Raw genomic sequence first — 14,973 nt, 5'->3', positions numbered from 1 at the left:
CAGGACAGGTTTCCTGGAGCCACCTCCAGGAAGTTCAAGTGAAGTGCTTCCCTCAAATCCATTTCTGCATTATTAGCCTCTGGCATAGGAGTGTAGAGCACAGAATAGACTGAGTGCAGGTTCTGAGGACCAAAGGGCTCTGTGGTTGCCTCCAGTATTATCTAGTGAATAGGAAGGGGCAGGGCACAGAGATGGTGTGTGGCCAATAGGAATAGGGTGAACAAAGTAGGAAAGAGCGCCTCTGGAAAGACAGAGAGAGGGTTGGTTTCCAGAACAGGGTGGAACTAAGGAGAGGGCTGTCAGTATTGCCAGGGAACTGGCTGAGCGCAGACCCTCACCATGACTGATCCAGAGGGCTCCTTGATGGCTGATATCTGGGCAAGGATCCATGTCTGGACTCTGGTGCTGGCTGCTCTCACCTTCCTTCTCCTGGCTGACTACCTCAAAAGCAGGCGTCCCAAGAACTACCCTCCAGGGCCCTGGTGCCTGCCCTTCGTGGGCAACTTGTTCCAGTTCAGTTTAGAGTTGTCACATCTGCATTTGGGGATCCAGCCGGTAAGAAAGGGAGAGGATGTCTCCCTGTGCCATGACCTAATCCTGAGCCATAGAAACAGGGATCCTGGTACTTGGACCAGGAGGACCTGATTTTAGGCTAATGCTGGCTGCCTGCTAAACCAGCCAGTAGAGCTAATTTCTAATATCTCATTTAAGAGATAGGATAGGCTTTGGTGTCAAAAAGCGGATTTTATTGTCCTTGCATGAATAATTTCCGTTGTTAGTCCAATGTGGTCTGACAGCACACTACGTATGCTTTCAATTAAGTACCTCAAGGTTGAGAGACAAATTAGCATTTCATCTCGATAAATAAGCTCTATTGCTTTAAGCAACGTGTAAGCAAGTAGCTCTTAATGTATTCTGTGAAACACTCGCGCAAGAAAAACAAAGCATTTTTCTATATCACAAATTCTGTAAGATCAGTTCTCTCCCATTGATACTGGCCTAGCATTTCTACAAACTTGCTGGCTGCTTGCTTACAGACTTTATCAACTACAAAAAAAGACAAAAGCAAGAGTGCCCTTGAAATTTCTAGCTCCGCTGCGTGTTTGCCCACTTGTCTAGTCTATCTCCGGTCCACCTACTGACATTTTGTGTAAGAGGGGGGTGTATACACGTTTAAGATCAGCTTGTATTTTGATGCAGTGACCATCTTCCTTTGTCATGTCCCTACTTATCTGTAGTAATTTCCTGTGCCCTGTGCCTAGACAGAATATATTTGGGCTATGTTTGTAAATCATCTCTACTTTTTGGTACATTGCTTAGTATTCCTCTCTCTTACCATACCTGGAGAGAGTATACCATTTTGTATACTTATTGTTATATAAGAATTTTTCCTCCTTAATTTTATTACTTTATTATTGTGCTTCTCTTTGTTAACTCTCCCATTATAGCTTCCCTGTGTATTTCTTGATCACTTCTTAGTAGTTACCTTTTATTTCCTTTACTCTTTCATTACAACTTTTTAATCATCCTCCCAGCAGCTGTTCCAAGTTACGAAATACACACGGGCAGCTTATGAGACTTTGCTAACACCATTTTTCAAGTGACTACAAACATGGAGGATGCCTGTCTCCTTTCTATGACACAGCTGTCTCAAGTGTTGTCCTCACTCACACTGAGAACCACATCAGACACTAACCTACTCTTTAGTGTCCTGTGCAGCTGGAACTCAAAAGCAGAAAAGCCTGAGGCCCTTGCTCCTTACTCATTTTCCCATAGCTCTGTCTTTTTTTCTGACCCTTCAAGTTCACAGTTTCCTTTCTGACTTCATAAACTTCTTTTCTTTATTCCTTCAGAAAAGGCTGCAGCAGAAGGAAACTTCCTAGCTTTGCTCTATCTTAGAATGTCTTTCTCCTCCATTCCCACACTGACTTAACCCTGATTGTAGGACATTAGGTTGACAATCTCCTGCACTTAATGTTTTTAGGTAGTATCTCACTTTGTTCTGGACTTTGTGATTTCCCAATATGTGGTACGTTATTTTCTCCCTGATTTCAAGAGATTTTCTGTTTTTTAGTTTCTGTATTGATGGTGATCATTTTGCTTAATAAAGCCTGTGGGTTCTTTTCAGTTCTTCATGGCAGGACTGTATTTTGCCAGACTAGGATGTTTCTACCATTCTTTGAGTATTCTCTCAACACATTTTCTTGTTTGCTGGATGGCTGGGCACTGCAGCACAGCTGTGGCATCTCTGGTGCTGAGTCTTCCTGTTTGACATTTGCTTCCTCTGTCCTGTGCAGGTGGGACTGCTTCTCACCTCTGCACAGCCCATACTTATTCTCACCTTATTTCTCTGCTGAGCTCTTCTGTAAAATTCTCCACTTAGATCATTTCATCATCTATCCTTGAATTTCCCTTTGCTTCCTATCTGTAACTTTCATTTCTTTGCTGAGACATGTACTCATTTGAAAAAAAATGATAATTGTTTAATAATCTTTCATTGTCTAGAATTCCAAAATGTATGATCTGAATAGGATTGAGATGTTCTAGTTTTGAGGGGAGTAATTTTACTTGCAGGCATACCCTCACGAGGCTCTGAATACTCACTTATTTGAGTGGTGATTCAAAAGCAAATTTGGGTTTTAAAGAGTCAATAGGGTGAATCCCGGAGACCTCACCAAGTATGGAACCTTCTCCCATTGTAATCCACCTGACAGTGTCATCATCCCAATCTGCTGAGAATGAGGATAGCTGCAGACCATAGGACTTCCACAGAATAAGGGGTCACACAAGTCAGAGATGTCTTTCTTCATCTTTTAGATGAGGAGGAGACATCTTTGTTACCATAAGAGAAGGTAGAAGATGAGAGCCCCAGCCCAGGCTCCTTTGCAAACTGTCATTGTAACAATGCACCTATGCACCTCCTCATTGTTTTTCTTAGGGCTTAACCCAGGTTTGATACCAAAGCAGAGTAATAGGGCTCCACCTACGAGCAACCCATTGAAGGGCTGGAGAAATCCATGTTGTATTATGGTGTTTGACTCAAAGACATACCAACAAGAAAGCAGAGATGTGGCTCCCTGATCTGTGCTTTCATGGCTTTTGGCTAAAGGATGCAAGCTTTATTTGGAGAGTATGATATCTGTGATAGGCATCTTGGCTTTGCCTTAAAATTTATTGACTATATGTGTCCACTGTTGTTGTAATTAACATGATTTTAAAAATTGTTTTTCTCAACCCTGACTTGCTTAAAAATATTGATCTATATCTTTCCTTTGCTACTAAATCGGATATGATTAGAGGGCTTAAGTGAAATACCTAATGTTACAACAATGCCTCATGATGAAATTGATTCTGGACTCTTTTTCCCAGCTGAGTGATTTTTCATCCATTTATTTTGTAAGTTACATGGCCAGATAACATTTCTTCAGCTCTATCCCTCATGTTGGAAGAGAAGGAAACTGCCTTCATATCTTTACCAAGGGATGGCCTCTGCCTAGTGTTTGGGGAAGAGCTCATACTTTTATTAGTAGTATTTTCCTTCACTCATTGAAAATTTCATACATTTATGCAATGTATTTCTGTCATATCCATCCACCATTATATCTTCTCAAGTCCATCTACTGCCCCCTACACTCTCACATTACCAAATTTAAATGTACTTTTTATTGTTGATATCATAACCCCAGAGTCCAGATAATGTTGACTGTAGGTGCATGAGTGTGAGGGCATATACTGGAGTACAGGAAGACTATCAACCTCAACATTCCCAAAGGAGACTGGTTGTCCCTCTGTCAATATCCAAACTATCCCTAGCCAAGGAAGGGGCCTCAGGGGCACCTCACTATTCATGCCAGAATTTGAGAAAACTAACTTTTGAAATTTAGAGTGTAAACAGAACCCTTTAATGGCTGAGCTGTGTCTCCAACCTGATGCTAGAATGAATGGCTTGATCCTCGGGAGGTCTTATGTATAATCTCAGATACTTTAAGTTGATATCTGAAGAAGCCAAATCTTGACTGGGATTAATTATTTCACAGATCTCCTCCTCACTGATCAGGTATTTCATTCCATCTAGTCCTCCATAATGTTTTCTCAATCTTAGATGAGGAAATATTAAAATAGATGATTCATCCAAAGCTGAGAACTCATAGTTACTTGTATGTGTTAGTTTGACTGGGTATGAATCTCCTTATTAATCACTATCCACTGCAAAAAGCAGCTTGCCGACCAAAGTGGATAACAATACAAATGTGTCGGCAATGAATGTGAATGTTTAGAAGTCAGTTTGAAGGCATGACTGCACAGCCATACCTTTCCCTGTGGGACCTATGATCTCTCAGTCATGTGTTTTCACCACATATAGAGTACCAGGCATTAACTCTTTACTGTGATAAATTCCTTATTTCCAATCATGAAGTGCTTGGTTACCCCATGACTGCCATACCACTATTGCACTCTAAATCTGCACTAAATTTCTGCACGTGTTATTTTTTAAAAAATGAGCATTTTCCTGGATAAGCATATAGTCAATAAATTTTAAGGCAAAGCCAAGATGCCTATCACAGATATCATACTCATTATTTTGCTTTTCTTATAATCTCTTTTTCTTAGTAAATGAGAGTGGCAAACTAGAGGGAAGCTGATTATGTTTCTTTAGTTTTGGGGTTGTTTGTTTTGGAGAAAATGTTTTATTTATTTTATGTATGAGTGCTTTGTCTGCATGTATGCATGCTACCAGAAGAGAGAATCTGATCCCATTATACCTATAATATAGCTACAAGCTACCATGTACTTGCTGGTATTTGAACTCAGGGCTTCTAGAAGAGCAGAGCACTCAGGACACTAAACTGTTGAACACCTCTCCAGCCCTGCCAATTAGTTTTTTTATAACAGAGATTATTTATGTGACCTTCTGGCTAGATAAGCCCATCTGACTGCTCTCTGGGCTCTACCACTTTATCCCTTTGTTGTTGCTATCACCCTCTTATAAAATAGAATCCCTACAATGTAAATAGCAAGGATAATTTTATTTCTGTTTTTATCATAGTTTTTATGAGAACCAAATTAAGGATGAGAAGGAATACAATCTGAACTTTATATATTGGAAAATCAAGACACCCAAAACCTTGCAAATTTTTCCCCAAAGTAAACATATATTAAGAAGCATAATCTGGACTCAAGCAGCTTAGCATTCTCTAAATCCAAATTAGTATATACTCCCTGAGTAATCCTTCCTACACAGAGGCCTTTGGGTTTCTGGCTCAAAATCGGCAAGTTCACTACTGCAGCTGGCAGCGAGATGCCTCAGCAAAGGGTGCTCAGCAGTCTTGCTTCCCACCTCACTTTTCATGAGCAGCCATTTCTTCCAGGAGCCTGACCTGCTACTGTTTCTCTCATGTGATTACTGACTTTCTCTCTTTTAATAATTGATAAATACTGTAATAAAAAGCTAGCACTTAGCACTGACCTCTGGCTGGATGATGTTTACCATGAAGTTGGAAATATCTGAATTCAGTTTCCAGAACCTACATTTTAAAAGCCCAGTGTAACAGCCTACAATTATAACTTCAGTATTAGAAAAAAAATAGACAAGTAAATCACCATAAATTACTAGCTAGCCAGCACAGCTTTCTCAGGCCAGTGAGAGAACCTGGGTTTATGACCCCTCAGAAAGGTGCCTGGGGATGACTCTGGTCTTTATATGCATGTACATAAACATGTAAATAATGATACACATCAATTAAAAAACATTTAATTCTAATGCCACAGAGGTTCTTCTGTGAAAACACACACTCAAGTGTACACACACACACACACACACACACACACACCTCACTCCCCAACGATTTAAGAATTCAGGCTACTTTATTTTTTTATTCATTACAGTTTATTCACATTGCATCCCATCTGTAGCCCCTTCCCATGTCCCCTCCCAATCCTGCCTTCCCACCCACTTCTCCTCCTATGCCCCTCCCCTAGCCCACTGATAGGGGAGGCCCTCCTTCCCTTCTATCTGACCCTAGCTTATAAGGTCTCATCAAGGCTGGCTGCATCATCTTCCTCTGTGGCCTGGCAAGGCTGCACGCCCAAAGTGAGGTGATCAAAGAACCAGCCACTGAGTTCATGTCAGAGATAGCCTCTGCACCCCTTACTAGGGAACCTATTTGGAAACTAGGCAGCCAATGGGCTTCCTTTGAACAAGGGTGTCTAGGTCCTCTCCATGCATGGTCCTTGGTTGGGGTATCCGCCTCTGCAGCCCCCCCCCCCGGGTTTAGGTGTTTTGTATCTGTTATTCTCCTTGTGGAGGTCCTGTCCCCTCCAGGTCTTTCTATCTTCCTCTTCTTCTATAAGGATTCCAGCACTCTGCTCAACATTTGGCTATGAGTCTCAGTATAAATTATTAAAAAAAAAATAAGAAGAATGATTCAAGCTAAAATCCATTCTGAGCTACACCTTATAAGAGAGGTAATTGGTATTATTTTTTTTTCTTTCTGGGAGAATTGTTTTGTTGTGTCTTAAGTTTAAGAGCTTTAATAGAGTGAAATCTTTCCAAAGTTGCATTGTTAGTCTTCATTGCTCAGTGTCTTCCCTCACTAATCCTTGGAATGTAATTCTCTCCTTCTTCTAGATATTCCTTCTGCTGAACCTTGCCTTTTTACACTACATTTGAAGATTTCATTCCTATTATTAATGCTATGTCTGTATTGCTTTCAGTAAACACTGTATTTTTATTTTAATTCATTCTTCATAATTTTATTAGTTCCATTTTAAGCCTGTTTTAGCCTTCTTAACTTCCTTATTAAAATGCTGTGTGTATGTGAATATTTTTGCTGGTATGCATGTCTGTGTATTACATGCAGGCCAGGTTCCCACAGAGACCAGAAGATGTTGGATTTCCTGAAATTGGAATTACAGTGGGAACAGCCAAGTGAGTACTGGGAATAGAACCCAGAAGAAGAGCAACCTTACCATTGAGTCATGTCTGCTGACCTGACCTATCTTCTCTTTTCTTCTTTTGAAATTATTTTTTTTATTGGCTTAATGTTGCACAGTGAAAAGCATGACCTGCCTTACGGCATATCCTGAGACATCACTTGGGCTGTTTAGCCCACAGCAAACCATTGCAAACAGAACTGACCCATTTGAGAATCATAAGGCTAGAGCTCTAGAGGCCAATAGACCTGCTCATCTTTACTTGGTTGGGAACAATATAAAGCTTAGTAATGTAATTTCACTGAATTAGAAATATACATCGGCAGAGAACTGATAAAATGGAAAAAGTCATTCACCTCAATACTTAGCCTCTGCATCCTTCTCAAGTTCAGACACAAAATCTGGGTGCTATATATTGCCAGTGAGAAGTCAGTAAGCCTAAACAGATTTTCGGTTGTTTCCAGAACTTCTTTGTTGGGCATTCACACAGAAAATTAGAAACGTACTTGATTTTTATGGCTCCATTACTGATATAAAAGACATACACTCATTGGTTCTGCCCTTTTGAGCAAAATAGGGCTGACTCACTGCAGTTAAATGGTGTTATTAAGGACTGTGGATGAAGAACAAAAGGAAGATTGAGTCCAGGCTCTGTCTTTAATGTGGGTGCAAGATTCTCAGATGAAACCCCCTCATTATATCTGTTTTGACACTGTTCGCATGGGTTTAAGTCTCAAAGTGGTAGGATGACAGTGCATGAAGATGGGGATGGTGTAAAGGACCAAAGTTACCTGAAGTAACTGAACTCCTATGTTTGATAACACTGTTACAGTCGGACAAGACACCATTACTGCAGTTACACAGGATAACATTGTTGCAGTTAAACAAGATACCATTGTTACAATTAGACAAGAGACCACTATGGCAGTTAGACAAAAGTCAGAGGTGGGATCTACATCTACCCTTGAGCACACAGGTAGAAGAAACTTTGATATTGCTCACACACTGTCATTCAAACTAGCCATGTTTTGTACATTGTGCATTTCATGAACACTCTCATTTTCTCCCAAATACCTTCTCATCCTCATGTCTGTTCCTCACACTCAATCATACTCACCTATATCAGTGATTTTTAAAGGAATACATTCATGTTTAATTGAATTTGAATTTCGTTCAGAGGAGGAAAAACCATTTTCAGAAACACTTCCACAGATGAAGGTGCATCCCTCCGTTTACGTTATCACACAGACATCTCCACATGAGTCCTTGGAACACACCCTTTTCTGCCATCCCTTGACACACTGGCACAGGCACACTCAACTGTGACTATTGAAATGTCTTTCAGTTTGTGAAGAAGTATGGAAGCATAATTAGCCTGGATTTTGGTAACATCTCCTCAGTGGTCATAACTGGACTGCCCTTAATCAAAGAAGCTCTCACTCACATGGAACAAAACTTTTTGAAACGCCCCATTTTACCTAGCAGAAAACGTGTTTTTAAAAACAATGGTAAGTTTAATTGACAACACTCTTGACTTCAGTGGGTTATTTAAAACGACATGAATTTGGATGGAAAATGGAACACATGTTTGGAAAGATTCAAGTAGGAGCTGGAGGGAGGGAGTAGAAAAGAGATATGACCAATACTATTACACATCTATGAAATTTTCAGGGAAAAAAGTGTGCACATAAAATTAAGATTCTAGCACAATAAAAGATGTGAGTATGATATGGTAATGGTACCTCTATGTCTGTAATTTTACACCATTCCTGTAAACCAAATCCTTCATGAAATATCATCATTAAAATCAGGTGGATGCCACATTTTCTAGATAAAAATGACTGTCAGAAGACTGGCAGTTTTCTCATAAAATTAGGAATAGTGCTACCTTAAGATCCAGCTATACCATTCCTAGGCACATATCCAAAATATGCTCAACTGTGCAACAAGGACATTTACTCACCCATGTCCACAGCAGCTTTATTCATAATAGCCAGAATCTGGAAACAAACCAGATGTCCCTCGACTAAGGAATGGATACAGAAATTGTGGTACATTTACAAAATGGAATACTACTCAGATTTTAAAAACAAGGAAATTATGAAATTTGTAAGTAAAATATCATCTTGAGTGATATAACCCAGAAACAGAAAGACACAGATGGTATATACTCACTCATAAGTGGTTATTAGACATATAATATAGGATAAATATACCAAAATCTATACTCCTAAAGAAGCTAAACCATAAGGAAGACCCTAGGGAAGATGTTAATTCTCATTCAGAAAGACAAATGCAATAGACATCGGAAGCAAGAGAAGGCAGGGAACAGAACAGGACCCTACCACAGAAGACCTCTGAAAGACTCTACTGATCGAGGTATTGAAGCAGAGGCTGAGATCCATAACCAAACTTTGGGCAGCATGCAGTGAATCTTATGAAAGAAAGGGAAGATAGAAATACCTGGAGAGGACAGGAGTTCCAAAAGGAGATGAACAGAATAAAAAAAAAAAGTGAGTCCTAAAGTGAATGATACCCCAACCAAGGACAATTTATGGAGAGGACCTAAAACTCCAGCTCAGATGTAGCCCATAGATTCAGTTTCTAAGTGCTAAGGAGAACAGGGGCTTTCTCTAGAATGAACTCAGCAGCAGTCTCTCTGATCACCTCCCCCTGGAGGTGAAGCCTTGCCAGTCCACAGAGGAAGACAATGCAAACCAGTCCTTATGAGACATGATAGGCTATGGTCAAAGAGAAGCAGAGGAGGATCTCCCTATCAGTGGACTAGGTGAGGGGCATAGGGGGAGAAGAGGGAGGAAGGGTGGAATTAGGAGGAGACTGGACAGGGGGCCACAGCCTGCATACAAATTGGATAAATTGTACTAAAGATAATTAAAAAAATAAACTGAAATCACAGAAGGAGGAGAAGAAGAAGAGGAGGAGGAGGAGGAGGAGGAAGAAGAAGAAGAAGAACACTGGCAGTGTCTCAGTGTCTCCCAATATGAAAGAGAAACCATGTGTCTTGCAAATTAACCCTAGAGGCATGGGTAGGAAGTGAGAACAGCCAGACACACTGTGCTCTCATGACCCTTTTCCTGCTACAATACTCTGCCTTTGGAAAAAAAAATGTGAGTCAGCTTCTTGCAGCTGCTGCTCTCCTTGCTTATGTCTCCTTAAACTGTGTCACTAAGGCTGTGCCACACTGGGATCTTTAGCCTTCCAGATAGTGTTAGAATAGACTAGCATGAGTGCAAAAAGTGATCATTAAATCATGTTATGTGTTGAAATTTGAAAACTGACTTCAGTTGTATTAACCCATAAAAGCTTCACTGTTAACAATATCCTAATTACTCTTTGAAACAATCAATTATTAATTATACATTCTTGACTAGATTATCTGCTATGAGAAGCCCAGGAATCAGCATTAGTGATTAGTAGTGAGCAGAATAAATAAAAAATCATTCTTGTTGTGTGACATATGGTATCTGAAAGCCATATTTAGGTGGAAATAAAACAGCTGGGGTTAGCTAAAAAGAGCCCAGCTTTAGTTTCATCAGAACCTTAGGTGAAGTTCTTGAGTGGTGTTAGATAGAGAAGATAATTTTGAGGCTGATTTAGGATGCCAGGTAACAAAGGAAGGATAGCAAAGATATAATTTTAAGTCATAAAATAAGGAGTTTGAACACTCAAGGTGACTAAAAAAAGTAAAAATAACAGTAGGTTAGAGTAGGCTGATAACATTAAAAAGTCATGAAGTCATTCAAGAGAGAAGCCATCATGACATATGACTCAGCTGGAAAATGGGGTTCTTGGGGGGTTATCACAGGGATGTGTGATGAAAACAGGAATAATGACAGGAAACAAGATGATTGATGGTGTTGGCTTTTAATATAGAGTTTCAGAAATGCAATAATGACTTTTGTCACATACATGCTGAGTCTATATCTGGTAAAGTTTACAGTCAGCAGTGTGACTCAGGAGTGTGTACCATTTCGGACAAAATTACAGTTACCATCAGAAAAAGTTGGTTAAATTATAGGAGTTCATTAGACTTTCTGAAAGATAACATGGTATGAAAGGTATATTTTAGACATATTCCTTTTTTTAATTTTTTTAACTTTTATTAATTACACTTTATTCACTTTGTATCCCCCCATAAGCCCCTCCCTCCTCCGCTCTCAACCTCACCCTCCCTCCCCCTTCTTCATGCATGCCCCTCCCCAAGTCCACTGATAGTGGAGGTCCTCCTCTCCTTCCTTCTGATCTTAGTCTATCAGATCTCATTAGGAGTGGCTGCATTGTCATCTTCTGTGGCCTGGTAAGGCTGCTCCTCCCTCAGGGGGAGGTGATCAAAGAGCAGGCCAATCAGTTCATGTCAGAGACAGTCCCTCTTCCCATTACTATAGAACCCACTTGGACACTAAACTGCCATGGGCTACATCTGTGCAGAGGTTCTAGGTTATCTCCATGCACGGTACTTGGTTGGAGTATAAGTCTCTGGGAAGACCCCTGTGTTCAATTTTTTTTGGTTCTGTTGCTCTCCTTGTGGAGTTCCTGTCCTCTCCAGATCTTACTATTTCCCACTTCTTACATAAGATTCCTTGCTCTCTGCCCAAAAGTTGGCCATAAGCCTCAGCATCTGCTTTGATAGTCTGCAGGGCAGAGTCTTTCAGAGGCCCTCTGTGGCAGATTCCTAACTTGTTTCCTGTTTTCTTCTTCTTCTGGTGTCCATCCTCTTTGCCTTTCGGGATGGGGATTGAGCATTTTAGTCAGGGTCCTCTCTCTTGATTAGTTTCTTTAGAAGTACAGATTTTAGTAGGTTTATCCTATATTATATGTCTATATGAGTGAGTATATACTGTGTGTGTCTTTCTGCTTCTGGGACAGCTCACTCAGGATGATCCATTAAATTGGTTAGAAGAAGAAGTGGGGAAGACCCTAGAACTCATTGATACAGGAGAAAACTTCCTGAACAGAACACCAACAGCACAGGCTCTAAGAGCAACAATCAATAAACGGGGCCTCATGAAACTGAAAAGCTTCTGTAAAGCAAAGGACACCGTCATCAAAACAAAACGAATGCCTACAGATTGGGAAAGAATCTTCACCAACTCTTTATCTGACAGAGGACTCATATCCAGTATATATAAAGAACTAAAGAATCTGAAAAGCAGCAAACCAAGTAATCCAATTAAAAAATGGGGAACATGTCTAAACAGAGAATTCTCTGTAGAGGAATATTGAATGGCAGAGAAACACTTAAAGAAATGTTCAAAGTCATTAAGCCATTAGGGAAATAGAAATCAAAACGACCCTGAGATTTCACCTTACACCCATCAGAATGGCGAAGATGAAAAACTCAATTGACAACACATGTTGGAGAGGTTGTGGAAAAAGAGGAACCCTTCTCCACTGCTGGTGAGAATGTAAACTTGTACAACCACTCTGGAAATCAATCTGGCGGTTTCTCAGACAACTAGGAATAGCGCTTCCCCAAGATCCAGCCATACTACTCCTAGGCATATATCCAAAAGAGGCTCAAGTACACAAAAAGGACATTTGCTCAACCATGTTTGTAGCAGCTTTATTTGTAATAGCCAGAAGCTGGAAACAGCCCAGATGCTCCTCAACTGAAGAATGGATGCAGAAATTGTGGTACATCTATACAATGGAATATTACTTAGCAATGAAAAATAAGGAAATCATGAAATTTCCAGGTAAATGGTGGGACCTAGACATATTCTTAAAAGAACTTCAATGTTTGAGGATTTGATAGCACAAATAAAAAAAGAAAAGTTATAGGAACTATCTGGCAAAGAAGTGGGAAAAAAATCTGTAAATGAAAGAAAAAGAAAAAATTCTGTAACTGAAGGATCAAGAATGAAATGGAGAGTGTCAGAAAACAAATAATTGTGTTGATGTAAGAAAGCATAAGATGGAGGCCACGAGCTATGTTTAAAGTGTTGAACATTCTTCTGAAAGGTAAGATACGATTGCATGGTGTGTGCTCTGAGACATGACAGATGTTGAGTACATTGCACAGCAGCATGTTCTTCTCCCCTTCCTGCTCCCACCTTGTGTGTCTATGTGTTTGCATGAGAGAGCGAGAAATATCATCCTTCTTAACTTCTTGAAACATTTTGTCATCTTTTTATTTTTTTAATAATTACACTTTATTCCCTTTGTATCCCCCCCATAAGCTTCTCCCTCCTCCCCTCCCGATCCCACCCTCCCTCCCCCTTCTTCATGCATGCCCCTCCCCAAGTCCACTGATAGGGGAGGTCCTCTTCTCCTTCCTTCTGATCTTAAAGTATGTATTTTATAGAACCTTTCCTCTTCTGCTTTTTTTTTTGCTTCCATATAGAAGTTTGCCTTCTCTTAAACATGAGTACATTCCTGATACTCACTGATATAAATAGGCTTATATGTCTACTAATCAAAGTGGGGCTTTTAGAACCAGAAAAACTTGAATTTGAACACCTAGATACCTACCTACAAGTTGTCTTTCTAAGTTTACTTTTCTTTTTTGTTTGCTTTTTATTATTATTATTAATTACACTTTATTTACTTTGTATCCCCCTATAAGCCCCTACCTCCTCCTTTCTCGATGCCACACTCCCTCCCCCTTCTTCATGCATGTCCCTCCCCAAGTCCACTGATAGGGGATGTATCGTTTTTAGTAGGTTTATCCTATGTTATATGTCTATATGAGTGAGTATATACTGTATGTGTCTTTCTGCTTCTGGGACAGCTCATTCAGGATGATCCTTTCTAGGTCTCACCATTTACCTCCAAATTTCATGATCTCCATTGTGTAGATGTACCACAATTTCTGCATCCATCAAAACTCTTTTAAGTTTACTTTTCGATTTGTTATCATGCCCAATAGAAATGGACATTTTATTAGTTGGTAATAAACCTAAAGAGTTATGTCAGAACAAAATTATATAATAGGAGGTACTTATTGAATTATGTGCTGTTGCAAATCACCAGAACATGTTAGGCATTTGCTTTGGGAATTTTTCAGAAGCTGCAAATTTCCATACCTGCCCTTCATTTCATCTATACTGGTGTCTAATAAAGATTTTAGGGTATTTTAAAGCCAGAATCACAATCCCATAACATTGAATCCCCTTTTTCCAGGAATTGCCTTCTCCAGTGGACAGACATGGAAGGAGCAAAGACGGTTTACACTGATGATACTCAAGAACTTTGGACTAGGGAAGAAGAGCTTAGAGCAGCACATACAGGAGGAGGCCCTCTACCTTGTGGAGGCCATAGGAGAGGAGGAAGGTGGGCATTTTGCAGGGTGGTGCAGGGTGCTCTGGCCATTTTGTTCATTGAACAGATTGGAGTTTTATTTATTTTGTATTAGTTTATTAACTTTAAAACCCAATAGTAGCCTCTTCCCCCATCTTCACCCTGCACCACACTCCCTCCCTCTTCCCCATATCCCCTTCCCCTAGTCTCCTGAAAAGGGGGTCCCTCCTGTCATACCAGCTGATCCCAGCCTATCATGTCTCATAAGGACTGCCAGTATCTTCTTTCTCTGTGGCCTGCCAAGGCCTCCCAACAGGGGGTAGTTATCTAAGAGCATACAACAGAATCCATGTCAGAGCCAACCCCTGCTCCCCTTACTGGGAAACGCCCTTGAGCTTGAGATGCCTATTGACTACATGTGAGCTGGGGCCCTAGGCCTTCTCCTTTCATGATCCTAGGCTGGTGCATCAGTCTCCACAGGCCACCTCTGGACACCAATTTTTCAGCTCTGTTGGTCTTCTTGTCCCCTCAAAAGAGCCTTCTATCCCCCAATTCTTCCATAAGACTTCCTGCCCTCAGCTCAAAGTTTGGCTGTGATTTTCAGCATCCGTTTCAATCCCCTGTTAGACATCTATGCTAGTCTCCATCCTGTTCCCTCTTTTCAACTGCTTCCAGTGTTTATTCTCTTTGCCCTTCTGAATGAGAATTAAGCACTCTCCCTAGGGTCTTCCTTGTTACTAAGCTTCTTTGTGTCTGTATATTTTAGTATCCTTTATTATA

The 14,973-nt window shown here is 40.3% G+C and overlaps 1 protein-coding gene across 1 annotated transcript in view; it reads left to right on the top strand.

Moving 5' to 3' along the window:
* The first annotated feature begins 339 nt into the window (after positions 1-339).
* Positions 340-14,973, top strand: part of LOC110560674 (cytochrome P450 2J4-like) — a 53,557-nt gene continuing 38,923 nt past the window's right edge. The window contains exons 1-3 of the mRNA XM_060365216.1: positions 340-555; positions 8,279-8,441; positions 14,077-14,226. Coding sequence (XP_060221199.1) covers positions 340-555; positions 8,279-8,441; positions 14,077-14,226 — 529 coding nt within the window. The remainder of the gene's footprint in view (positions 556-8,278; positions 8,442-14,076; positions 14,227-14,973) is intronic.

The sequence above is a fragment of the Meriones unguiculatus genome, chromosome 12 (genome assembly GCF_030254825.1).
Source record: "Meriones unguiculatus strain TT.TT164.6M chromosome 12, Bangor_MerUng_6.1, whole genome shotgun sequence".
NCBI lineage: Eukaryota > Metazoa > Chordata > Mammalia > Rodentia > Muridae > Meriones > Meriones unguiculatus.
This window is presented reverse-complemented; position numbering and strand designations above follow the sequence as displayed.